General features: G+C 44.5%; 1 protein-coding gene across 5 annotated transcripts in view; it reads left to right on the top strand.

The window, feature by feature from the left end:
• Positions 1-27,137, top strand: part of Mamld1 (mastermind like domain containing 1) — a 121,919-nt gene that overhangs the window by 62,209 nt on the left and 32,573 nt on the right. For 4 of the 5 annotated variants that reach the window (XM_085684948.2, XM_048457601.3, XM_087902596.1 and 1 more), the window contains 3 exons: positions 233-391; positions 17,138-19,021; positions 20,931-21,041. In XM_085684948.2, coding sequence (XP_085541074.2) covers positions 296-391; positions 17,138-19,021; positions 20,931-21,041 — 2,091 coding nt within the window. In that variant the 5' untranslated portion in view covers positions 233-295. The remainder of the gene's footprint in view (positions 1-232; positions 392-17,137; positions 19,022-20,930; positions 21,042-27,137) is intronic. The other variant, XM_087902597.1, reaches the window with a different exon arrangement.

The following is a 27,137-nucleotide window of genomic DNA, read 5'->3' as shown; positions in this document are numbered from 1 at the left end:
ATGGCCACGGATGGCCATTTTATCCTGGGCAAGTGGCTCGCGGAAGTATTCTTCATTCCGGGGGGGCCGGGTGGGGGAGGTGGCCTATGAGGGTGGCGTGGTGGAAAGAGAGACAGAAAAATGAATGAGGCAGATACTACACAAGCCTGCCTTCAGAGTTGAAAGCCTGTGTGCTTCATGGGGTTAATGGTCTTATTGTCATGTCTGAGAGTATACTTTTTGTCTCCTTAAGCCCTGTGTCTAGGTCGTTTGGGAAACGCCTTGGAAAGTCAAGAATAAAATTGCAGGTCAAACAATGGATGACTGGAAAAGTCGGCTCGTAATCGAGAGCATGCTTCCCCATTTCAACATGGTGGGAAATCGTCAGGAGCCCAGAAAGCTCCAGGAATCGGTCAGAAAATGGGCTATGGGGGGCGGGGGGTGTTGAATGATTCTAACCTTACATTTGAACATGAGATGTGTTGTTGAAATTCTTTGTGCACATTTGGTGTTGGAGACTGACTGAACATATAAGGGACTTGAATCAAAAAGACCTACCCCTGCTCCTACCCCTACCCCTACCCCTGACTCTGTGGGTTTCTATAATAAAAATACTAAGAAAGTGGGTAAAGGAAAGGATTCCTATTTAACTGTCTGGCCCTTGCATCTTTTCTCAAAGTCACTTGTCACATTTGTGCTTCCTTCTCTAGGAATTCAGCCATCATCCAAGTGTCTGAGGCTTAGTATTGGGGATTCCAGTGGTAGTCCCAAGGGAAAGCTTGATGGTAGGACGTATGAGAGCCTCTGGTTGCTGGAGTCTGACAGTTGGTGCTTGCACCATCACCACTCTACCAAGATTAGGTTAGCAGGCGCTGCAGCACACACAATGGTTCTTATCTCGGGGTATTAGCCCACAGAGGAATGGCTTGCTTAATCTCTGAGAGTAATAGAGCAGAGGGGAAATGGTTCCTATAGAGCCGCAGGTCTGTTTCCTTCCTGCTCATGGACCTGGGAGCCCTGAGCTCTGAGGTAATGTCATTTCACAGAACTGGGAGACTTATCTTCCCCAGTTCCCAGGGTAATGTGCTTTGTTCATTTTAGGGATTTTGTTATGTGTACAGGTGTGAGTGATTGAATCATATTTCTCTTTTTTCCTTTCATTGTCAACAATGTATTGAGGAGATGCTATTAAGTCAAGTGCATAACCTTCTAAAAAACTCCGGTGACTGTAGTACCACAACCTTCACAGGAATGGGCAGTCACATGGGATGACCAGAGACAGATAGATTGGTTGGCCAGTGTGACCTGTTTACAACCTGCTGGCCACTAGTTGATGCATTCCCAGAAGAGAGTCTCTAACATCCGTTGTAACCACCCTTTATGTTCCAGTCTGCTCTTTGTTGGTCATCTGACTCTACAAAGGAAAGCACCTAGCATATCCCCAGTTTAGGCTTGATCTTAAATTCTTTATTTTTATTTTTACTTTATTTACTTGGGCCAAAACCTAGGCATAAATGTGGGTGGGCTATAGGTAAGGAAAGGAGGTTTCCCTGTTCCTCATTACTATTCAGACACTTCATAAAACTAAAGTGTGTCTGGTAAGTGGACCTTTTGTTTGCATCTGTGTAGGGATGGCTGTTCTGGGAGTGGGTCCTTGGAGCCGTTCCCACTGTAGAGCAGCTACCACTGCTAATGCCATTTTCTGGCTTGGGTTCTCATGGCAAATGATCGCTCAAACCCTTTGTAAGCCATATTAAAAAAAATGCACATTCATTGCTTTAGAGTCGCACCTTACACTTAATCAACATCAGCTCTTCCTCCTCCATGGCACACCTCATTCTCTGTCCTTGGCTCAGAGTGGCCTGGCTATTTTTGAAATGCCAAGCTGACCTAGAAAGCCAGTGATTTGCCCCAATTGAAGGGGTCCAAAAATATACCTACCCGAGTTTATGAAGACAGCTCCATCAGCTGAGCCTCCTTCCCAGATGAAGGCATATCTTGGAAGACACATATGGTCATCAGAACAGATAGTGCTGAAAGAGCCCACTATCCAGTGCCTGGTAAGCACTGTTGCTCACATCTGTAAGTATCCAGGCAGCTCATGGCGTGCTATGAAAGCAGCTGGGTTTTAGTGGCCAATCAATCCCTGTAGCCTCAGGAAGGTGTCCCGTGTTAGCCTCCAGCTTTGGGGCAGATGCTGGCGATCTGAACAGCAGGCTATTAGAAAAGTAAGATTTCAAAATTGACAGGTTAATAGCAGCGTATCCTGGGTGTTCAACAACAAGAAGGCCTGCTGTTCAAAGAAGTTTCTATAGGAACTCAAACCATCATGGAAGAAGGCTGTACTTAGCAGTAACCAGCCTTGTGCTCCCAAGTGTGGCCTTAGCTGGATTTCAAAGGTTTCCATTGTTGCTGTCTTTCTGAGACTTAATGACATCCAGGGTTAATACCGCTCTCTGGTCCCAAGAAACAACATGAATCTGGGAGCTCATTGTTTGTGCCACCTGACTTCAGCCCGAAAGCCTTCCGAACACAGAAATCTGCTCTGTGGGGTAACCTTAACTGGTTTCTTTTTGTTGCGTTGAAAACCAACCTAACAGAAAAAAAAAACTGTATCACATTAAAATAATAAAATAAACTTCTATCAGTCTGACAGGAAAGATTTGTTTACATAGAGACAGAATCGTTCATCCTATAGCCCAGACTGACCTGAAAGTAATGATCCTCCTGACTCAATCTCCTGAGTGCTGAGATTACAGGCATGTGCCACTAGAGGAGAGAGTTTTAACTGCTCTGGAATTTTCATATAAACAATTGAAAGATCCTTTGAAGAAAGAAGGGAACTTGAAGTGACCAATATTTTTAGCCTAAAGCCAAGGCCCAAGAGCCTGGGGTTCTAGTCTTACACCTGCTCCTATGCTCCTAAATAGCTGCGGTGTTCATCCATTGCTCTATGGAAAAAACACAATTCGGACAAGCCAAGAGCAAGAACAACCACCTTCAGCATTGTTCAGCACTGACTAGATGGCAATGCTTTGCTTAGCATTTCAGGAGCACTGTCCTGATTACCCTAAGAAGAAGTCATTACCCCAAGGAAACTGAGGTGCAGATAAGCTAAGCACCTTGAGCCAAGTCACAGACCTATTAAACAGGCAGATTTCAGGGCCCTTTTTCCTGTGCTATACTCTGCTGCTTCTTCGATGGAAAGCTTCTTTCTAAACCCAAAATGCTGAGTGCATTGTTAAGAAATGTAGTGATTCAAGTTCCTTTTCAGCATCATTGTTCATCTTGTACCAGGATTACTTAATGACTGCTGTGGCCCAAGAAAAGAGGTTTCCTTTGGCAATGCTTGGCCATCTAGTCAAGGTTAGTAGATGGCGTCGGCGTGTGGAACATCACGTCCTTTCCTTTGAAGTTAAGACTGGACTCCTTCTACAGATCCAGTAGGCTGATCAAAAGGCTCAAAGGCATTGAGGCTCCAGAGTCTACAGAGTCACGTATCATTTCTGCCCCTGTCGCCACCTATTCCATTTCTCTAGCACTTTCTGAGCAAAGTGGAGGAGTTGGCCTGGGGCTATAGCCCAGTGGGCACAGTGCTTTTGCAGCATGCCCAAAACTCCACTTTCAGTCCCCATTACTGCCAAAAGAAATACCATAAATTTAGGGGAAGTTAAGGTCACTAAATTTGGGGAAGAAAAGGGCATGTGCACTCTGTTCATCATCTGTGTTCAGTGCCTCAAGTTACTACATAAACTCTATAGGTTACAATAAGTTGGCATACCCAGTATACCTTATAAGCTTGCCAACTACTCCTTGCCTGAAAGAGAGGATGTCCTTATCACTTTCTTTATGTAAAAATACTAAGGTCTGAGGAAGCTAGTACCTTGTAGAGAAAAACAAGTGAGAGGGTGGGGAGCTACATCCACAGTTCCATTGAATAGTCCATCCTAAAGGCAGTGTGCTCTGTCCTACAGAATGGTCCAAACCCGTCCAAATCTGTCTCCCCACCTCTCATTGAAAGTGAGGAACTGAATTCTGGGAAGAGAGCACATACCCTCACCCCATAAAGAGTATGTGGTGTTTTGGATGACTCATATAATACTGTCCCCAGTTCCAGTTCACCCATTTCTTTAAGAATACCCAGTAGGAGGTGCTCTTTTCACCTCCTCTGTGGTGTGAAATTCAGGTCAAGGTCTGTGCCCATCGACCTTGGAGCTCTGTTCTTTTCTTTGCACGCAGAGTACTAAACTCACGAAGGAGATCTCAGAGTTTCAAAGCTGTGACTAGTGGAATAACCTGGAACAAGTCCCTTTCATCTTGAATTCTGAGAGCACAGATACGATTTACAAGGGCCTGTCTATATCTGGCCTCCTGCCACAATCCCAGGGCCCCTTGGATATGCATAGCTCTAGGCTAGATTCTGGGATCTTCCCTCACTGTAGTCTTCCCTCACTGAGAGCAAGTATATTCTCTGTTGAAGTTTGAGACCAGGAGGAGTGACTCTGCTTCCTATGCCTAGGTTAGAGGCTCCAATATATACACTCAGCCCTGGGGTCTCAGAACAGAGCAGTGGACAGAAGTGAATTCCAGGTGTCCTGGTGCTTTCACCCCAGTGGCATAACAGGTGAAGGGTAGCTAGCATCTTTCTCTCATTCCCTTTAGCCCTCTGGCCAACACAGTCTACTTCCAAACCAGGCTGCTTTGGAGTTGTATGGGAAGGCATGTGGAGAATTGAAGTGACACTGAAATCTTGAGGTTCAACGGTTGGTGTCTTTGTCAGTATTCTCTACTTCATGTAGGCTGTACGCCTGCTACAGGTGCAAGTCTGGCCTCAAGAGAGAGAATCCTATGTATGTTGGTTGCACTGTGGAAACCCAGATATTGCCTCAGAGCAGACCCAACCACGTACTGAGTTCTTAACATGAGCCTTGGGGCCCCAGTTGCCACAATGAAGTGAGCTTCCTAAGGACTCCTTGTCTATTTGAGGGTCTCTGAGATTACGATGCATAAGACAGAGGTGTGGATTTGTCCTACAGCACACAGGCTATGACTGCTCTTGGCACCTCTTTAACAATCAAAAGTTGGCATTGGCTCAAAATTATTTTTTTTTCCACCAGAAAGGCAAGGAACAATGTGTCCTTGAATCTCAGTTTGGAATACAGAGGACCCCTAAGGATGGCTGTGGTCTCATCAGCAGCCCCATTGCACAGAGGAGAGCTGGATTTACAGTGCAACTCTGAGCATTCTGGGTCAAGGCCTGCAGTGCGCATGTGCCTTGCTATTTTGGGGATCCTCCCCATGGAGCACGCAGCTGTTCGCTCCCTTTGCCCACCCTGCCCCCTTCTCCTCTTCTGCAGCTAGGGCCCTTTTCCTGCTACTGACACCCAAACAGGGAGGGAAGCCAGGCACAGGCTTTGCCTGCAAACTGCTCACTTCGGCAAGGACTGAGCAATTCTGAGCTTGAAGGACACCACTGGGCTTGGCATCTGGGTCCTGACTGGGTAGCTCAGCTGAGAAACTAAGTGATCTGCAAATCAGCCTGTTAGTTGGGGAAAATTCTGGGTAGGGAGCTACGTTTGGCAGCTGGCTTCCACAGGCATGCGGAAGCTTGATACTACCCACCTCTGAACTGACCGGAGCATACAATGGCCTTGTCTGAATTTCTACCCAGCCCCTCCCTGCAGATTCCATGATATTAGGCCCGAGATAACAGGTGTCTGGAAGTGAACCACTCCAGGCAGCACTGAGAACCAGATTTCACTCCCTTGTAGGTAATGTGAAACCCTGGAGCCTTACCTTAGGGATGTGGGCCTATGGCACCCCAAAATATAGGCAGACTCAGTCCTCTTGCTTTACACCCTCAGCTAGAGGACTTGATGTGTGTCTTTTTAGGTAAAGATGTCGATTAGAGGCCGTGTTCCAGACTTCTGATAGAACACATGCATCTCAAGTCTGGGCTACAGAATTTGGTTTCTGTGGGGAATGTGGATTAATGCATTACACCCCCTATCCTGCCCATGTCTGTCCTTCTCACATATGGACGTCCCTAAGACTTCAATGTGAAAAACGGAGATATGAACCACAGGCCAGGATTTTACCACAGACACTCAAACCTGAGGCCCAAGCCCAGCTGCTTCTTTTGTTCTTTACCAATCTTTTAAACCCATGGCCCTCAACACAGGTTTGCCTCTGTCTGCTTCCCTCCAGTGTCACAGGCTCCACAGCCTCTCAATTCCCTAGGCAGAGCTGTTTTCCCATGCCTTGTCTTCCCAGGGCTCTTTGCTTCCATCCAGCTTTGTGCCTGAGACCTCTTGGTCTTCTGCCCCTGCACTACTGCTAAGCACCTCATACATAGTAGGAGCAAACATCACTGGGCCAGCTGCTGCACTTACCAGTTTCTGGGAAGTGGTTGTCTTGAGGCCTTCCTTCCATCAGGAATAGAAGAAGACATAATTTGCAGAATGACATTTTCCACAGAGTATTTCCAACCTGCATGTGTCAGTCCGAGCCATTAGGAAAAGGTAAAGGGGTAGACAGTGAAGTCATATTATCATAGAGACCCTTGAAGGCCAAAGAGAGATGCTTTGTAAAAAAAAAAAAATCAAATTGCCCAACTGTGTACAAAGTCTGAGAGAGCAAGGCCCAAAGGAATCCAGGAGGGAATGTTATTCCCTCTTCCACTGCAGCCAGAGTCCTTGCCAACAGTTGTGCAATTAGTGTCGTTAGTGCTGGTGAAGTATAGCATTTGGGACTGCTGCATAGATTGCACAGTGTCACAATGGTCACTCGGCTTTCATTATGATTGAAATAGTAAAGCTTTTCTGCTCCCTCATGGACAGTAGGCCTGTACCACATGGTGTCCTGCTGTGTGAGGAAGGGGCTTTGGAAATATGGTATTTCCCAAGGGAAAAACTTCAACCCATGCTCCAGGTCAGGTCTTGGTAAACGGGGCGCTGGGGCCACATGTAGCCCACAGGCAGTCTTGGTAAATAGTCCTATTGGCGCACAGCCCTGCCTAGCCTTTAGTATACAGTTTGCCACACAGTTGCAGTGACAAGCAAAGCATGGCCTTAACAGTTTCAGCTAGTTGCTATATGGGCTTTGCTAGTGTCTGTAAATTATGACTCATGGCACTGGGCGTGTGGCTCATTTTTCTAGAGCCCATTGTTTTCCTTAATAAGTAAGTGCCACCTTCAGTACCCACTTGAGGTACAGTCACAGGCCCTTTTGCTTGGCCATGTGTTCACCTTCTCCTCCTTTGTCCTAGTTGATCCCAGCCCCGTGCTCTAGGTCCCATGTTCCTTTTCCTTCCCATGACATTTATTTCCCCTCCCATGAGCATCCAGAGGGAGCTTTCACAAACATCAAGTTGATCTTTCCTCTGCTTCACCTTTCCCCATAATGGCTTCCCACTGTGAACAAAACAGAACCCAAGCCCCTTCCCATGGCCTGTGAGGCCCCAGGAGAGCTCATGGCTACTTCCCAGCTTACTGTGTGCCAGACCCACTAGCCGCCTGCTAGTCCCCAAAGCAGGCCAAAAGCCTTTCCCCTGGGGCCTGCCAGACTGCTGCCCTCCTGCCTGGAGTACTGTGCCCCACTACTGTAGCCCGCTTCCTACATTTGACCTTCACTTAAATGAGGAGCTAACCCACCCCTGCACTCTGCCAAAAACTTCTGATCTTGTTCTTACTGCTAATGTGGTTTGTGACCCATCCCTAGAACTCCAGCTCCCCGACTCTGGTTCTTGTCTGTTCAACTTGTACTCATACTTGTGGGAGTGTCTGTACTGAACCCCCAATCATCCCTGCCTGGTACTATTGGAAGCCTTATCTCTTTAGTGGATAGAGCTCCCTTTAGCTGCCTCTTTTTCTGTAATAAGCTTCAGGTGCTGATGCTCACTAGCGTTAGGCCTGCCCATAAGACTCTCAGGCAAACTAAACATGTTCCCACCTCCCTTCCTCCCTCAAGTTATGCCTTAAAGATTGAGAACAATTAACTTGGCCTATATAAAATAACTGCAGGAAGTAATTTCCCAAACACCAGCACCCACCCTTACTTTTTGAATGCATGACTTTACACAGCAAAATATACAACAGCTCCCTACTCTCCATAATGACCAAATGGCGTGTAAAGGATTTATGCTGCCTGCCCTTACCTGTACGTACAACTGACAGCAAATTACATTATTGACAGTATACTGACAAATAAAAATCTGCTCTGTTTTCCCCCAAAGAGTCAGTGTTCAGATTTTTTTTCTATTTATAAGAAATCCAAGAGCCAGGAGGATCACTATGAGTTCAGTGCTAGCCTAGGCTACATAGTGAGTTCAGCTCACCTAGGGCTATAGAGTGAGAACTTATATAATCAATCTCTCTCTCTCTCTCTCTCTCTCTCTCTCTCTCTCTCTCTCTCTCTCCCTTCCTCTGGGCCAGTCAGTGGGAGCTTCTTAGAGTGTTACAAGAAGGAAATACCTTACAAGATCACCCTTTTTCTGGGAACCATCACGGTATGCAACACCGTACTCAACGGCATTTCCATCAGCTCCCCCTGGTGCCTCATTCCCACCACAGATACCATCACGTCTGCTACTTCCTTATCTATTCTACCACTAACATCACCACCACCTCTGTTCCCATTAACAGCATCAGTCCCACTAGAATCATTGCCACTGTAACCACTGGGTAATTATCTGTCACCTTTGCTACTCCTCTTTTACCACATTCAACACATCATGACGACATCACGATCACTGTCACCACCTCTATCAATTCTATCCCTTCCACAATCTCCATGCCATCATTACCACCCTACCACCTCTCTTTCTGCCCCTTTCTCTCCCTTCCCTCTGATAGCACACACATGAGAGGGGAGGGGAAGAGACAGAGAGAGAGAGAGAGAGAGAGAGAGAGAGAGAGAGAGAGGGAGAGAGAGAGGACGCTTTCCATTATATAATCAGACATACCACTTACACTGAAATAAATACATGTATGTGTTTTAAAATTATTTTCATATAACTTACTCTTGTTTAATCTGTCCTTTGGGGCTACAGAACAATGTTTGTGGTAAAAAAAAAACTGAATTAGAATTCATTACAAGACTGCGTAATAGCCTCAAATGCACACTCTTTAAAAAATAAGATTAAATGAAGGAGCTTTCACTTCATAAAAGGATGCACTGAAGATTTTCTTTCAGTGGCAAATTCCTGATGCATGTTATTATGATTTGGTTTACAAAAGTTGGCCTTGCACACAGCTGTTTGGGAGCATAGCTAACAACTAAAGGAGATCTGCCTTGAATGGCAAATGGTGCTGAGCAAACCATGTTAACAGCTATTTTAGGACCACCAAGAATGTGTTTGAATTTTCAGGCTTGGAAAGAGAGATCATATTTATTTGGCATCTGCACCATGCCAGGCACTATGCTAACTTTACATTTCCAAGTTTACAGAATCCTTAAAGGAAATTTGTATGCTAGCCTCATGCTCCCATTCTGTAGGTAGGAAAACACTAAGGAATCAGGGCCTCTCTCCAGACCTCTTAGCACTTCACATTGCTGAATTCTGCAATTGGAATTTAATATCCAGAGTCTTTGTCACAAGACCATCCATTTTTTCGGCAACACTTTAATGTGCAAAGAGTATCTGGCAGTTCACACAGATGCACAGCGAAGCCCCCATGGCCCCTGAGGCCACATAATGGGCTTTGTAATCAAGTGGTTGGACCCAGGAGGTTCAGCAAATTCTTATGAGCCAAACTCCCTTTGTGTGCAACCTGAAGAAGGAATTTCTTCTCTGAGGCCATCACTATCTGCTCTATCCTTTTAAAGTGTGATTTAGAAAGTATAACAGTCCCTATAGGGAAATGAAAACACGTAACCAACACCGAGAAGCAGGATTTAGCTAGCCTTTTGATGTACAAAGCTGAAACGATTTGTGATTCCCTCGGTGCCCAGAATAAGTTCCGAGTTCAGCTGAGGAAGGCCTGCTTACTGCTGAGGTGTTCAAACATTCACCACCATGGATGACTAAGTTCTTAACATTCTGGTACTGGCTTATAGCCCTGAGTCTTGAATGTCACCATCTCCTTGGCCATTCACTAACTATATGACTTTAAGTTTCTTGGCTTCTCTGAGGCTCTTTTTACCCATGAGCAAAAGTGATATCCTAAGCAGAGCCCTGCTTACATGCTAGACTTGTTTTTAGAAGCCAAGGACCATGATTAGAAAACACACTGACCACTGTGGCCTGTCATTGTTAACACCAAGTCTTGGTTATAAAGGTCTAGAAGAAGCCCAGTGTCTTAAGAATCTGTATAGATCCTGCCTGCTGATGGAGTGCTCATTTGCAAACGACTTAGATTCCTCAATCTCTCAAAAGGATTTTCCACATATAGTCACCATAGCCAGGATCTGCCTATTCCTGATTCCCTCTTTTCTCCCTGTCTCTGTCTTTTTGTCTGACTCTCTCTCCCTGCTCTCTGTCTCTGTGTGTATGTGTGCATGTCTCTCTCTGCCCTCCTCTCTTTGTCGCCTCTCCTTTCTTCTCCTCTCCTCTCTCTGTCTCTGTCTCTGACATATTAGTTATTGTTGTTTTGCTTTTTGTGTGTTTTATAAGACAGAGTCTCACTATTTTCTGACTTTGAACTCTCTATTAACCCAAGCTAACCTCTACTTTGTGACACTCCTGCTTATGCAAAGTTTACACATGTATAGCACCACACCTGACTTAGATACACTGACTGCTTCTTCTGACTGTTGTTACAAGAAATGGTTCCACAGGGATTTCCCAGGTGGTTAAATAGCTGAGGACTACATGATGGTCTTCCCTTTGTGCCCGTTTCCAGACACAGAGCTGTGCTGTAAAGAGGCCAGGCCATAGGGCTTGGGATATGAAGTTATAGCTGATGAGGCACAACTAGCTTCTGGAGGACAAGGCCTTCAGGGCCTTTTTATCTTCAGGCAAATAGAGTCCAGGATAGATAGGTCATTCTGTCTGGGATGAGAATGTCATGTCCCACCCAACATGAGTCACAGTAACATGTGAGTTCCCTCAAACCCTGCCATAAGAGTCTAGAACTTTGTCAACTTTTCTGAAGTTGCAGTTTTAGGTCAGAAAGAATCCTGGGTCTTGAGAAAGTACAGAATCAGTTTTCCACTCAGTGCATTTCCCTTGGCCTTCTGCCTCTTCTAGAAGTTAGCATGGTATGCAGGGGCTTCTGGGTGTCTTCACTTGGCTTCAAGATAGGAAATGTACTGCCTGTATTGCATGGCTATCACACTCATGAGCTTACAGAAGCTAAGGTTTCTGTACAACTTTAGACAGGTAGGTGCTCTCCTGGCCTTACCACACATTGAGTAGCTATTGGAAGTAAGTAGCTGCTGGGGAAGGGAGAGTCCTTCTTTCTGGAGAATGTGGCTGCCAATTGGTTTCCCAAGATCCTGGGGATAGCCCCACAACCATGCACATATAGGCAACACTAACTGGACTTAGTGGGATTTTTTAAGTACATGAAGTTAGGAGGAAGACTTGTAGAGGATATGTGGGGAGTTGGAGGTGTAATTGGGAAGGTAGGTGCACTATTTCATTGTATACATGTATGAAATTCTCAAGAATAAGGAAAAATTAAAATATGTCAAAAGATAGAAACAACACAAATATCCGCTGTTCAGTGACTGGATAGAAAAAAAAGTACTCTATCCATACAATGACATTATTCACCCATTAACAAATTAAGTATTGATGGATGCCTCAGCATAGGTGAACCTAGAAAACATGCTCAGGGACAGAAACCATATACAAAAGGCTGCATTTTATAGTTCCATTTCTATGAAATATTGAAAATAGCTAAGCCTGGAGAGACAGAAAAATGAGTAATTACAGGGCCTGAAGATAGGAGAAGCTCAGCTTAATGGTTAAAATGTTTCCATCTGGGCTAAGGGAAGAATTGTGGGACCAAATGATGGTAATGATTGACCAGCATCCTGAATGGACTAAACACCACAGAAGGGTACACTTCAGTAAAAGTTCATTTCAGCTCAGTGTTGTGACTCAGACTTATAATCAATCCTAGCACTCAGAAGGCTGAGGCAAGAGGGTCATCATGGCTTCAAGTCTAGCCCAAACTCATAGTTTCAGCCTATAAGACTCTTTTTAAAAAATTAATTGCATGTTATGTCAATTTCGCAATTTCTAAGAAGAAGGAAAATCTTCTAGATTGACCATTGTTCCTGATCTTGTGTCCCCTCCAAGGCTCTTCTTTGATGGTATTAGAGTTCCAAAGTCTATATCTAAATCTATCTGGGTTCAATATCTCTCCAGGCTTTTTGAGGCTAAAGTGGGCTTATCTAGTAAGTGTGCTATGCCTCTGCACAGCTAAAGAATTTGCTCCAATAGCTCAAGTCAAATGAATTTTCTGAGAAGAGCACCTGGTGTTGGGGTCAACCTTTGAGAACTGGGGGAGATGTAACTCAAGGGCTCTAGTGTACAAGCAATATAATTTAATAGTTGCTAGGCTGCCAACACACGGAAGGCTGCCAGATCATGGCTTAAGAAGAGCTGGTGCATCCATGTTCACTTACTCACAACCAGAGTTTTAGAGCTACCCTACATAAGGTCCATGGTTTCTCCACAGCTACCCTAACTAAAGGCAAGCTGGCACTTAATATTTCTATAATGACTCTCAAATTGATAATAGATCTATGCTGCTTCAGCCTGCCTTTGACAGGTGTTGAGTCTCTGAAATGCACTAGGAATCTTCTCAAAACCATACACAGACGACCAACTCTCAGTCCAGGGGATTCCCCACCGATCTCATTCCCAGTCATATTACCAGTATGAATAAGGTGTCCGCCATTGCCAGGGAGTCCACTGTTGCATCAGGAGAGCAAGCCAGTGAGATGGTGGTCATGAGAAGATGGACTAAGGGAAAGGGAAAGGGAGAGATCTGATACCACCCATCAGCCAAACGCTGCACTCATCAGCCTACTAGGAAGCCTCAGAAGGGGTCTGTGGTATAAAGGTAGGGCCAGTCTGCTTGGCTGGTCTATGAGTGGTGTCCTAAGGGGGAGATGTGGAAAACTTGAGACACAATCTGTCACAGTCCAGGGCAGCATAGAAACATTGAAGCACAATGATGGAATTGGACAACTTACCAGCCTATGGTTTGTGTGAACTCCACTGGCTTGCAAGATGTCTAAGAATTACTGTCTAAGGGTGTCTCCCATTAGTCCTGTCACTGTACAGATAAAGTGCCTCCTGTTATTTGTAAGCAATGCCCAGGAACGTGTTAGAGCCCTTTTCCTCACCTTTTGATGCCTTCCATGTTCTCTTGTCTCTTGGAAGTATTGAAGCAAAGGGGCATTTTTTTTGGTTCCTTGGCCATGCAACCTGGCTGCACCTCAGTCACATGTTCCCAGTACCAAATGGTGGAAGTGTCAAAGGGCTGTTCACGTCATTCAACGGAGTCCTGTGCTGAAGCACTGTGGAGAGTAGAGGGACCCACAGCAGCTAGAGGCCTTTGCAGAATCATACATATACTCAGTGTATACCAGCATCTCCCTGCTGCATTGGCCTGGACTGTGTATGAAGGCCAGTCACTGCTACTCTGAGACCATCTGCCTAATCATCCTGCCTCATCCCCCAAAGAGGAAATGTCCTGTCCTCTAAGTTGGAAGTAGGTGCCTATGTTTAGGTCAAGATTCTTGCTCTAGACCATCTAGCAACAGATATTGGGGTCTTTCTTGTAAGTCAGTTAGCACCCATAGACTCTTACCTGTCCTAACCACCCACAATTCTCTAGAGTCGCTTGTCTTGCAAGTCTGAGAAAGCTGAAAATCTTTGTCCTACAGAAACTTCAGCTTCAGTTTATTTTGCTCAAAACCAGCACACAATTGATACATGCTTAAGTATAGAAATGAATAGTATATGCATGGATATTTATTTGTGCATCTGTACTTATCTAGGTATTTGCTCTAATTTCTCCCTTCCTATAAGCTCAGTCCTAATATGCACACATGTATACCTAGACATACACAAAATAATGGATTGTTATACCTTAACTTACCCAGTGTTCAGTGAGAGCAGAAGCAATGAGATGCCCCAGGCAATACAGCTGTTTTTCCTTGTCGTTGATGTCACTTGGCTAAATGTTGAAAGCTCTTAACATGGAATCCCAAACACAGAGCTGCACAGCCTCTAACAAAGGGTGATCCTATTGACAAGCAAAATCTCAGCAGAGTCTAAGGCTGCTCTGCCACCAAAACAGCAGTCTAGTTGGGGAGTGCCCAGGAGACATGCCTGAGGAAAGCCAAGAGGAGATGCTTCTGAATTAGATACTCCTCAGTGTACCCAGTGATGAGCACCAGCAGTTGCCTGGCTGTGGACTTAACAAATCAAATCTAAGCAGCATGAGATGCCTTCTGGCACCCCAAGGAGGTATCCTATGATCTGTTTTGTTAATGAGTACACAGACAGAAGAGAGTAGGGACAATTTGCATGGATGTGCTTGATGAGTGCACACACATTCTCATTTATGTTAGTGTTAGAGTCCAGGAGTAATGCCTGTCTCCCCAGTCCTTGACACCTTATTCTGAACAGCTTCATGGAAGACCAACAACTAAATAAAAGCTCTAGGAGTCCCGCCAGTGAATTGCAGAGACCCACTTGGCCAGAATTCCAGGCTTATAGTTTCATTTCCCCTCCCCTCCACCTCATCCCACCATCTGCTTGCCTTCTTAACTTATATATATATATATATATATATATATATATATATATATATATATATATATAATATATATATATATATATATATATATATTACACTGCTGTTAAGACTGCTGTGTACTTCATGCCACCATGAAATAGAATGTAGGACCCAACTCTTGCTAACCAGGGTTCCCAGCAAGAGGATGGTCATGAAGATCTACACTATATGAACATCTATTGATTCATTTTAGACATTTCTATTTTAAGCCTATCAGATTTCTTTGGATTTTTTGACAGAATATTGAACATTCTGTTTGGAATTTGAGGGACTTGTTTGTTTGGATGCTCCATAAAAGATGGAAGGAGTTGCCAAATTCACAATGTGCCAAGTCGTTTGGGTTCATCTGCCCATTCGTTCACTCAGCTGCTATTTCCTATTTATTTACTTTACTTGCTGTGGGTCAAACAACCTAGTGAACTGTTTCCTGAACAGCTTGAGAACACTATAGCTCCTAAACATTAACCAGGCTCCTTGATAGGAAATTGGGCAAGTAAGACTAGCTAGGCCTCTTCTTCTACCCAACCATTCCTGCCCAACCTGTAGTATTCAGTCCCAAGTGAATTTGGCAACAGATCTTATGCCCTTGTTTGAGCCATGAGCACTTTAGAAAAGTCAAGGATGAGTAAGAGTCCTCTTATTCCTTAGTCAGGGCCTTTTATGAAGATGATGCTGTGTTTTACTGTTTGGATGGACGAAGACAATAGACTGAGAGGCAGTCGGATGGTCATTGCTTCTCAACCTTGATCCAGCCTTAACCCACTAGATAGGCAATACAAGGCAGGTCCTACCTGCTTCCTGAGGGGTTGCCATTGTTACTCTAAGACAGTGAATTTCCAGGGCTCTTCCAGATCTGTATTAGGAATGTCACAATCCTTTGAGGCCCTGCAGTTAGCATACAGTCTGCCCATTTCAGTCAAGAGAGCAGTAGCAGGACCTAAGAACTCTTTCTCATCATTTCTCATGTGATAAAATGGGCTCAGGGAGTCTACATGACAAGGCTAAGACCTCCCTGTATCTACCTGATGACTTGGGACATATGCCATGCTGTTTCTGTTCACTCCCTGGGCCCCACCCTCTATTAAACTCTTCTTAGTTACTTCTTAAGCAAGATCTGGCAATCCAGACAGTTCTAAGTGATTCTTGTGTACAGGAAGGCCTGAAGCACACAGCTGTAGGGGGGTTACTTTGATGTTCACTTGCCATGAGAGCCATGACCTTAGTCTTCTAGAAGATGAGGGGTGGCCAGAATCAGCATCTTAGCCTTATTCTCACATAGATGCCTCCATTTCCTTTCCCTTTTCCTACTGGCAGACAACTCATGGTTATTAATGTGACTGAATCATGGGTAAGAATCTGAAACAGGGAAACAAAGTGTTGCTTCACTCCTGAAGACTGTTTTTATATAAATTGGGCAGCTCTCAGAAGCTGCCGAACCCACAGTGGGGCCTCTTCCTGTTGTTTGATATCTCCCCAACGCAAGGATGCATCTGCACAGAAGAATTCCTTATTTAAATAACTTTATACTTGAGGTTTTCTTTTATTGCAAGTTTTTCTCATTAAAAACAAACAATACAGAAATTTAGAGAATAGAAAGCGAATTGCCAGTCATTCCTTAGAGGTGACCACTCTAAAAGATTGAGTATTGGTTTATCCAAAATATTTTTGTATGTACATAAGCAGTGCATATGTGTGCGCGTGAAGAGAGTATGTGGGTGTGAACTAAATGGAATAATAACCGCAGTGGCTCTTCTAAATCGTGCACTTTCCCCTAAACATATACCTCAGGCAGTTCCTTTGCATTTCTCTGACACTGGTAGGTTCTATTTTATCAACACACCCTGATTCATTTAAGCCAGAGAGTGAGGCAACCTAGAACTTTGTTGTCTAGTCTATGGTTTGTCTTTTTCAAAACTGGGTTACCTGTAGATTGGTAGGAATTGAAATTGTTCAGCTAGTTCTAGTTTGCTCTTGAGTGCCTGCCTTTGGCAGCAAGTTCCTTTAGTGACTTCAGCATAGTCCCTGAACTCCCCTTTTAAGTGCACAAAGAATACCCTTTGTGTGACTTTCAGTACTGTTAAGTATACAGACAGCATATTGCTTTATTTGAAATGTAACAGGACTGTTTAAATGAGACACACCAACAAAGAAACAAAAAATATGCTTCTAAAAATAGACTGTAATTTTATAATTTTTGACAAGTGTAACTTTAAACTGAGAGATCTGTTTTATCTGTGGCTTCTTGGCATTAACTTTAATATGTCAAACCTTTTGTTAAATTCATATTCTCTCTCTCTTCTTCTTCTCCTCTCTCTCTCTTCTTCTTCTCTTCTCTCCTCTTCTTCTCTTCTCTCCTCTTCTCTCTTCTCCTCTTCTCTCCTCTCCTGTAAACACAGGGCACCAGTAAAAGAAGACAGGAAGGAGACAACTTCCACTTTACTGGCATGGCTGACGGGGGCTACCCTAATAAAATCAAGAGACCTTGCCTTGAAGATGTCACCCTCTCTATGGGCCCAGGTGCCCACCCGACTTCTCTTTCTACGGAACTGCAGATGCCCACGTTAACCATGAATCCTAGCTCTGCAGATCTGGGAGTAGCTGGCCAGTCATTACTTCTTGATAATAATCCTCTGGACAGCAATGCTGTGAATAGCAGTGCTATGGGCTCACCGTTTGGGGTGCCATCGACTGCAGACACAGGGCTGAAAGGGCATGCTATTCCTTACTATGAGAAAAACAACAGTATGCCAGCTGTGGACCAGGAGCTTCAAGATCTGCTGGAGGAACTAACCAAAATTCAAGAGCCTTCTTCAAATGATCTTGACCTTGAGAAGATTCTGGGGAACAAGCCAGAAGAGCCTCTGGTTTTACATCACTCCCAGGCTCCCCTTGGCCCCCCTGCAAAGCTTCCAGTTCAGATGCCACATATGGAGAGCCTTGGGTCCAGCAAGGAGTTTGCGTCTAGCTGCAATCAAGCCACTGGCACATCACTACCAATCTTGCCCTCCTCCACAGGGATCAGCTATCCCATTCCTCCCACCAGTAAGCAGATAGTCTCACCCAGTTCTTCAACGGCACAGGCTCAGGTCAAAAACCAGGTCCAGACCATGCTCCCTGTCACTTTGCCTCCATTATCTGTGCCTCAGTGGCATCATGCCCACCAGCTGAAAGCACTTGCAGCCAGCAAGCAGGGATCTGCTACAAAACACCAAGGTTCCAACCGTAGTTGGTCCAGTCTGCCTCCTCCAGGCCTCTCCCCACCTTACCTACCCGTGCCATCACCTCATCCACCACCACCACAGCCACCGCCACCACCATTCAGCCCACAGAACTTCACAGCATCCTGCATGTCATCTAATAGCTTGTCTGGGAGTGCTGCGCAAAGCTCGCCCAATGCCTTACTCTCTAGCATGGCCCCCAGCAGCAATGCTGCCCTTGGGCCCACCTTGCCCTATGCTCCAGCAAAGCTCCCAACTCTGCCTCACAATCAGCAGCCACAGTTCAGCCCCCAGAGCTCCATTCTTGCCAATCTGGTGTCCTCTACTGTCAAAAGTCCCCAGGGACACCTAATATCTGCTCTGCCTACCAGCACCCCAGGACCATCCCCACCCTACCGCCCTGAGAATCTCTCCAGCCCTGGCTTGCCACAGCAGTCCTTCACTCCACAATACTCTCTGATCAGGAGCCTCACTCCCACCAGCAGTCTGCTTAGCCAACAGCAACAGCAGCAGCAGCAACAACAACATCAACATCAGCATCAACATCAACATCAACAGCAGCAGCAGCAGCAGCAGCAGCAGCAGCAGCAGCAGCAGCAGCAACAGCAAGCAAATTCCATCTTTAAGCCTATGACCAGCAGCCAGCAAAGCAAAACCCTGAGCATGATCATGCAGCAGGGCCTGGCAAGTTCCAGTCCAGAAGCACCTGAGCCCTTTACCTTCAGCAACACCAAACCCTTGTCGCATTTTGTTTCTGAGCCAAGCCCCCAGAAGATGGCCTCCATGCCTGCCCACTCCAGGCAGCCATCCCTGCTCCACTACCTGCCTCAGGCAACACCAGCACATGTTCCTTCTGCCACTGCCTCCTCTACTGCCACTGCCACCTTGCAACTCCAGCAGCAGCAGCAGCAGCAGCAGCAGCAGCAGCAGCAGCAACACCACCACCACCACCACCACCACCAACCTGACCAGTCTTCATTTCTCCTGCAGCAGATAATGCAACAACCCCAGCGCTTTCAGCGCATGGTGGCCTCTGATTCCATGTCCGCTCTGCCTGGACAGGTAAGACCACCTCCTATCTGGTGGTGCTTCTTTGGGAAATAAGAACTCTGTGATTTGTTATACAAACCTGACTTTGGCAGGCAAATTATCAGGCTACTATCATCATGAAGGCCAAACTTGACTCTGGAAAAGCCTATGTAAGTCAGATAATTGTGTGTAGTTAAGTACAGTGTTCATGAGGCCAAAATTATGGTTTCAGAGTCTGGTCAGCTCACTTAACTCTCCTGGGAGGAAAGCTGTACCCATAATCTGTGCCAGGGGAAGGAGTCAGACGAGACAAGTCAGACATCTATAGATGGACTGTTTCCCTGGACGCACAAATGCTTTAAAGGATGTAAGGAAATCACTCTGAAGCATTTGGTGCTTGTCTGTCCTGGTATTAAACTGAACACTGAGCCTTCTAGAAATGCCCCAGAAACCTTCTACTGAGCAAGCTCAGTGTGTCTTTCATCACTGTGCTGGACACTGAGGCCAGTCCTGGAAGGAAAAGACATCCACCTCTAAAGCAGTGACTGTTGTCACCTCCATTTTTCAAAGGAAGAAACTGAGGCTCAGAAAGTTGCGATGACTTGCCCAGAGTCACACAGTTAGCAAGGGCCAGAGCAGGAGCTTAAAGCCAGAAAATCATGCTCCAAAATCTCTCTTCTTGAGATTACTTTTTCTCACATCCCCTCTTCACCTACAGCCGTTTGAATCATTCACTGTAGGTCTATCATTATTTCCAGTTGTCTTTGCTCTGATCCTTGCCTGTATTAATTATCTATTACCGTGTAAACAGTTACCCAAAGTGTCAACTCCAAACCACATGCATATATTGGCTCACAGGCTCTGCAGGTCAATAATCATGGCTTAGCTGGTTCTCCTGGCCCAGAATCTATCAGAAAGTCACTGTTATCTATCTCCAAGTCCCATGGGGAAAGAGGTTCTGCCATGCTCACTCATGGAATTGTTGATAGGAAGCAGCTCATTGCAGGGGCTTCAGGAACTGTTTGCTGGCCAGAGTCTGCTTGAGCAAGCATTATACAATATGGCAGCTGGCTTCATCCAAGTGAATGAAAAAGGCATGCCTTCTAAATGGAGATAGGGTTAGGGAGGATTGTCAGAAAGTTTTTAAGATAGACTATGGTATCATCATCAGATGTCAGCCACAGGAAATTGCAAGAAGGTGTGGCTACCAGGAGGCAGGGATCAAAGTCTTCCTATAGAATACTGTCAATCATGATGCATCTTTCCATTCATTGGTTATTCATATGAGCTGATACAGTTGACCATTAACCAGCACCCCCAACAAATCATCATTTACTCTAAGAGGGACCTTGGTAAAATGATGTCCTGCTGTTTTCCACTTGTTCAGAAGTTCCCAAAGGGTCATAACACGATTCCACATACTTCTTCAGACACAGAGCCTCTGGGGCTCTGCCTTGCACTTCACTCTATAACCTTGAAGTGCCCAGAGTTCTTGGGCCTTGCCCCTGCTGGTTCCCGTGCCTGGCTTTCTCTTCCATTTCTCTCCTGTGTAACTTCTGCAGCTTCTTCAAGCTCAGACTCCATCCCTTCTGGAAGCACTGACTGTCCCAAGTGCTTCCACTTTCTACTGGGCCTCTCTGTTCTGGAGAGAAGTCAAAGAGACTATGTTTATGAGTGCCTGGGGAGAGAAATGCATGTCAGGAAGTGACATTCTCTTCAAGGGTATACGTGACTGCTTCCTAGAAAGAGACTTTTCACCCAAATATCATGGAGTCCAACCAAGCACAGTGCTTGATACCATGGAATTGACTGTCTGATGGGTGCATGAAGCAGAAAGAATTCCCAAAGGGGTGGCATACCTAGCAAGCAGGACAGGGAACCCAGCTGGGGGCCTGAGCCCTTGTCTGTGGCTCAGAAGTACTGTGGTTTGATGTCATTATAGGGCTGTTGCCATCGCTGTGCGTGGACTACTGCGGCTCTCTGGTTGGAGCACCAGCATCAGCAGTGGAACGCTCTCACTAGCACGCATGGACATGTGCCACCATCTAACCTTGTGAGCCACTTTGTTTTGTTCTTATCTGTAATGGGGTGTGTTTGGAGTCTTACTGTGTTGCCCCGGAGCCAGCTCAGATGGCTTAGGGGGAAAATGCTTAACAACTGAAGTCATGGCAATTATGCCTAGCTGGTCACCAAGGCGGGGTTGGAGAAGGTGTTTAGGAGAAAAACCAAGCAACGATGACCTCCAAAAAGTAGAAGTATAGAAAAAGCTCCAGAGACCCCTTATAGAGAGGCTAGGCTCCCAGCAGCATTCCACTATGAGCTATCTTCCCAGTCAGGCATAGAACCATAGGCCAGGCATGGAGGTCTCTCACCTGCCTCTTCTCTTAATCCTCAGAGGCAGAGGGTTTTATCATTCCAGTCAGTGTTGAGAGGGAAAGCACAAAGAAGTCACTAGAGAGGCCCACAGTCACACAGCGAATCAGATAGCCAAGCATCTGGTTCCAGAGCCCGTGCTCATCCTCCTGTGAATGAAGCACTGCCTCCAGAATGTTCTGTTCCTACCTTCCCTTCTTATCCATTTCCTCATCCACAGAATGAGAAAATAGTAGTTGACTGAGGACGAAATGACATAAAATATCCAAAGCTCTTTGAATAAAGCACAAAAGGACTTTTCTATTACTGCCTAAGGCCTGAGTCCTTAAATCTGTCCTCTGGAGCTTGAAGACATGGTCTACAAATCAAGACCTAGGTCAGGACAGAATGTGAGCAGCTCTTCTCCAACCCTGTCTCTACAGTGATGCTGCCAGGAATTGTGGGCCATGTGCACCTTGGAGAATTTTCTCATTCTACACTCAATGGAAATGGCAAAGGGTCATATTCACCTTGTAAGCACCCCATTCCAAAGTCCTGAGCACTATTGTGCTCCTCTCCAGCCCTCCCCAGTCCTCTGGTCACATAGCATTCTTCCAGCCAGAATACATTAAGAGTTCCCCCTTTCACGGAATCTCTCCCACAACTGTAAGGCCATAAAACAACTTGGTCCTCTACCCAGGGAAACAATAAAAGAAGAGGTTAGTGTTTGAAGAAAAATTTGGTATCCTTATGTAAGAACAGATGGAAACCCCTAAGATGGGAAGTGCATGATTCTCACCTTAGCAGCAGCCAGGCTGTCTGTAGAAGCGATGGTCACCTGATAACATGGCATTCATTAGCTTGGTGGTCTGGTCCTTCCTCTCTGTGATCATGGTTACTGAGGAAAGACTGGAGATGTATGTGAATCTGGGGCTCAGATTTTGAAATGAATATATTATTTTAATGTAAGATGAGATACAACCAGTTAAGGAAGCAGTAATGCCCACTCTAGCTGTCTATCAGGCTCATACTTCTGTGTTTCTCAGCTTGAGAGATTTCATGTTACCAGTGCAATGAATAGTTCTATTTATATGACCACCTCTTCCACCTAAGCTACAAGGCAAATACCAGCTGTCTTCATGGAATCAGTTCCATGTGGCAAGTCAAGCAACAGTCCTGATGTCCACAGAGCTGACGTCCACTCCAAAGCAGTTGGTGACATATAGTGAGCCACAGCCAGATGCAAATTTCCCTAAACTCTCAGAGTCTCGGCCAACGATACGGAAAGAATCAGCCCCTCTCTCATAGAGAACTGAAGAAAGGAAGAGAGAGACACTGCTCAGGGCCTGAGAATACTCGGATGGGACCAGTATGGGTGTGGCCTGAGATATGAAACCCCTGTGGGCAAAAGAGACTCCAATGGTGAACACTTGGGACTTGAGAAACTCAATATGGCAGAAATAGCAAAGATGCTACAACTCCCTCCAGTGGAGAAATATGAAAATTTACCAAAGTCTAGGTCAAATTTGACTGCCAAATAAAAACTGGTCCCAAACTCACAATATAAAGTTGTCCTTTAGAGCTACTTTGACTTCAGATTACAGTAAAAGACAGAAACATTAAATTATTAGGGAGGGATTCTCCTGACAGACAACCTTAATTTGTTCCTTCTTGTTTTTCCTACAATAATTCTACATAATAATAGATGACATTATGACATGTTCATATACATATTTTGATCATATTCTCCTTCATGATCTTCACCTAGCCCACCTCTAATACCACTGATCCCTTCCTGTTCCCTAACAATCCTTATACTTTCATGACTTTTCAAAAGATTCTACATAAGAGAAAAGACATTGTAATATTTGTATTTCTGAGTCTTTAATATACCACTTAACATAACCAGTTACATCTGTTTTCTGACAAATGGAGTGATTTCATTCTTCATCAAAACTGAATAATATTCCACTGTGCACATATGACCCCTTTTGTTTATCTGTTCATATATTATTGGGCACCTAAGCTAATTTTATATCTTGGTTATTGTGAATACTGTCATGATAAATACGAGTATAAGTATTTCTGTTGCATATTGACTTTAACACTTCAGGGTATAAACCCAGAAAAGATATGGCAAAATCATATAGAAGTTCTAGTTTTACTAACTTTTCTGAAGTGCTGGACATTAAACTCAGGGACTCACACATGTTAAGCAAGTACTTCACCAGTCTGGAAAATCTACTTTTACTTTATTTATTTATTTATTTATTTATTTATTTATTTATTTGGTTTTTTTCAAGACAAGGTTTCACTGTAGTTTTAGAGGCTGGCCTGGAACTAGCTCTTGTAGACCAGGCTGGTCAACTTTTATTTTATTGAGGAACCATCATAATGATTTCCATAGTGGCTACAGTAATTTGTAATCCTACCAATAGAATATAAAGGTATATCCATTCTCTCATCTTTACTAGCATTTATTGGGGTTTTTGTTTGTTTGTTTGCTTGTTTGTTTCATTGATGACTGCTATACTGACTGGGGATAAGATGGAATCTCAATGTAGTTTTGATTTCCCTGATGGCTAAAAAGACTGATCATCTTTTCATGTATTCATTGGCTATTTGTATTTCATTTGAAAATTGTTCAGTCAATTTGCCTATTATTGATTAGATAATTTGCTCTTTTTGTTTAGTTTTTTTACCTATGTACATATTTTGAATGTTAATCCCATGCCAGATGAATAGTCGGCACAGATTTTCTTCCATTCTTCAGTCTGTCTCTTCACCCTACTAATTATTTCCTGAGCGATGTAGAAGCTTTTTAATTGGGTGAGACCCAAATTGTCTATGAGGGTTAGGACTTGGCTCAATTGTGCCTTCAGCCACTGGAGAATGGAACTCACAAGTCTGTTTGGGAGATGTTTGGGAAATGATGCTATGGAAGTTTGTGGGGTAGCAAGAGGCAACCTCCAGCCGCAGTGCCTTCTACATCTGTGCTTTGCTGCCCCCATGCAGATCTGCATGGCTAGGACTATGGCATCATGAGGAGGAGGGATGTGGATGGCAGCCAGTTGGACTAAGAACAGAAAATCCTGGAATCTGATCCTTGAGGCAGGCTTTGAGACACAAGGGAAGAGGGCAGCTGCAGTGAAATACACCAAGAAGCAGTTAATATTTTGACAACTTTTAAACAGGAGAAAGGGGGCTCCAATTTATCTAGGAGAAGACTGGATTAATCCTTTGCTGGGCCAGGTCTGTTGTATATATTCAACAAGAAGTCATATATTCCCTTAGTTTAGGAAACATGGGTCCCTAGCGACTATGAAGAGACAACAGTGTTATCTACCCTACCTGAGACACTAGGGCTGCATTATGTGCAAAGGTGGACTCCTCCTAATTCATCCTAAAGGGGAATGCACAGAGCAAGCACTTTGTTCAAAGGGTTGGACTCAACGCAGAGTTGGCTTTCTTCCAGGCACAGATAGCTGAAGTACTGACAGCCATGTAGATACTAAATGACAAATGTGACTGCAGGATGACTTCAGGTGGGCAGGAGGGCCTAAAGATACCATGGCAGCAGCTTGTTAGGTATCTTTACTTGGGAACCAGATCCTAAACAAGTCAAATAGGTCTGACAGTGTGTACACAGAAAGAAAAGGCCAGACCCACCCACCCCCACCTCCAGGCTGGGCCAGGACCCAGAGGGATTAAGTACAACACGCTGATGGTCTCTCCGTGTCTCTCTCCCTCACTACTTGCTCATACCCCAAAGCCTTTCAATAGAGTAGCGGTGGAGCCCCAAGACTACTTTTGTGTTGGAATTCACGCTTAGTAGTGCATGGGCTCTAATTACTACCTCTCAACAGCACAGCTTAAATTATCTGCATTCAAACTATGGTCTCCCATTGAAAACAAAAAATGATCAGTGAGGTTCCCAGAATTCCTTCTGCAATGAAAGCTACATCAGCCCATTTTAGAGTACAGTTAGGGGAGTTGGAAACTGAACCTCTTCCTGCTCTCAGAATAACTCATTAACATTTTTAAAGTGACCTTTAACTTACTGAAAGATATGACCTCTCTGATCAAATCAGATGCACCACTTGTGGAAGGAGAACCTGTCACCTTGGGTTTTCAAGTCCTTCCACTTGCTTTGCTGCCTGTTCTCTCCTCATTCATTGGGGAGGGGAACATTTCCTGACATGTTCACATTTTTTTCTTTTCACTAATTCTTGTGATGGGTAGTATTTCAAAGGTTAGTTTTGGTGAAATGCCAAAGCAGAAATCTTCGGAGGCAAGCTCGAGGCTGCCTAGTGTAAGGCAACTGATAACTAAGGAAAGGCCTAGATTATCCAGATGAGGAAGTGGGGAGGGGGACACATGGCAGATTTCAAAGAGCCACTGATCAGAATCCAGGCTTGACCTGCAAGCATATTCTCTACCAGACATGAACGTGTTTTCCTGAGTGAGCCTTTTTGTTTCATACCTAACTGGACCATGCTGTCACACTTAGCTTTTCCTTTCTATCTTAGCTCAACTACAAATCTGTTTAGTTTGGGACAAATATTTTGGGAGGCTACTGTAAGAGGATAAATGTTAGGCACACTGTGACATACTTTTGGAGAGATTGATCACTGACACCCCAGGGTTGAACAGCTGTCTTTTAATCACTCTGGATTTACAGGAAATGTAACAGCAATGCTCAAAAACTTAACATAAAGATTACCAATAATCAATTTTTCCCAGTTTCCTTTTGTGTTTCTGGGTATTGGTAATGATGCTCCACCCTAAAGCTTCCCCCTTTTAGATCCACCAGGATCATAAATCACAGGCATATGCAAACCTTGCCTGAGTCTATTGTACCTTTAGGCTATATCCCTTAGAGGTTGGCAGAACCCATAACTTCGATCTGCTTTTAAAAAACTCCTAGTATTCTGACCTGGCTGCTTTTGAGCTTGAGGGGAGCAGCAGAATAGACTAAAATGAACCTTGAATATCCACAGGCTCCAAATTCTCAAGTTAAACAAATGATGGATCCAAAGTATGTGGAAAAAAAAATCTGTGTGTTCTGAGCACATACGCTTTTCTTGTCATTACTTCCTAAACAATATAACATGATTATTTGCTATAATCAGACTTTCCTTTAGGCTGCCAGCTCACAAATAATGACATGGAGACTTATTATTAATTATGAAAGCTCAGCCTATAGCTTAGGCTTGGTTCTAACTAGCTCTTGTAACATAACCCATTTATATTAATCTACATTCTATCATGTGGCATTACCTCTTTTCTATCTTGGACCTCCTGTTTCCCCTCTGTGTCTCCTGGTGTCTCCTTTTTTCTTCTTCCTAGAGGTCTCTCTGTCCCCAGAAGTCCCGCCTAACCACTTCTTTACTAAGCCAATCAGAAGGTGCCCTGGCAAAGACACATCTTCACAGTGTAACCAAGTATTCCTCAATAATGTGTATTGTATTACATAGTATAAGTAATCTAGAGATGATTTAAAGTATAAGAGGATGTATATAGGATCTATGGAAATACTACCATTTTATTCAAAGGACTTGAGCATCCACAGACTTCAGAATCTGAGGGAATTCCTCACATCAGTCTTGTTCTGAGGCATCGCTGATTCCTGACTCCAGCATGAATAACAGCTCCTAAGATAATAAGTAGACATTAGGGTTCCTGTTTAGTGGTTGATTGAAGCATGGGAGTTGCATGCTAGACTGGAAAACATGCATCTTATACTCACAAAGAGGGAAGGCACAGAGTTTCAGTTGCACCAGAAGAAAAAGTTCTA

Source organism: Myodes glareolus, chromosome X, assembly GCF_982192425.1.
Source record: "Myodes glareolus chromosome X, mMyoGla1.1, whole genome shotgun sequence".
NCBI lineage: Eukaryota > Metazoa > Chordata > Mammalia > Rodentia > Cricetidae > Myodes > Myodes glareolus.
This window is presented reverse-complemented; position numbering and strand designations above follow the sequence as displayed.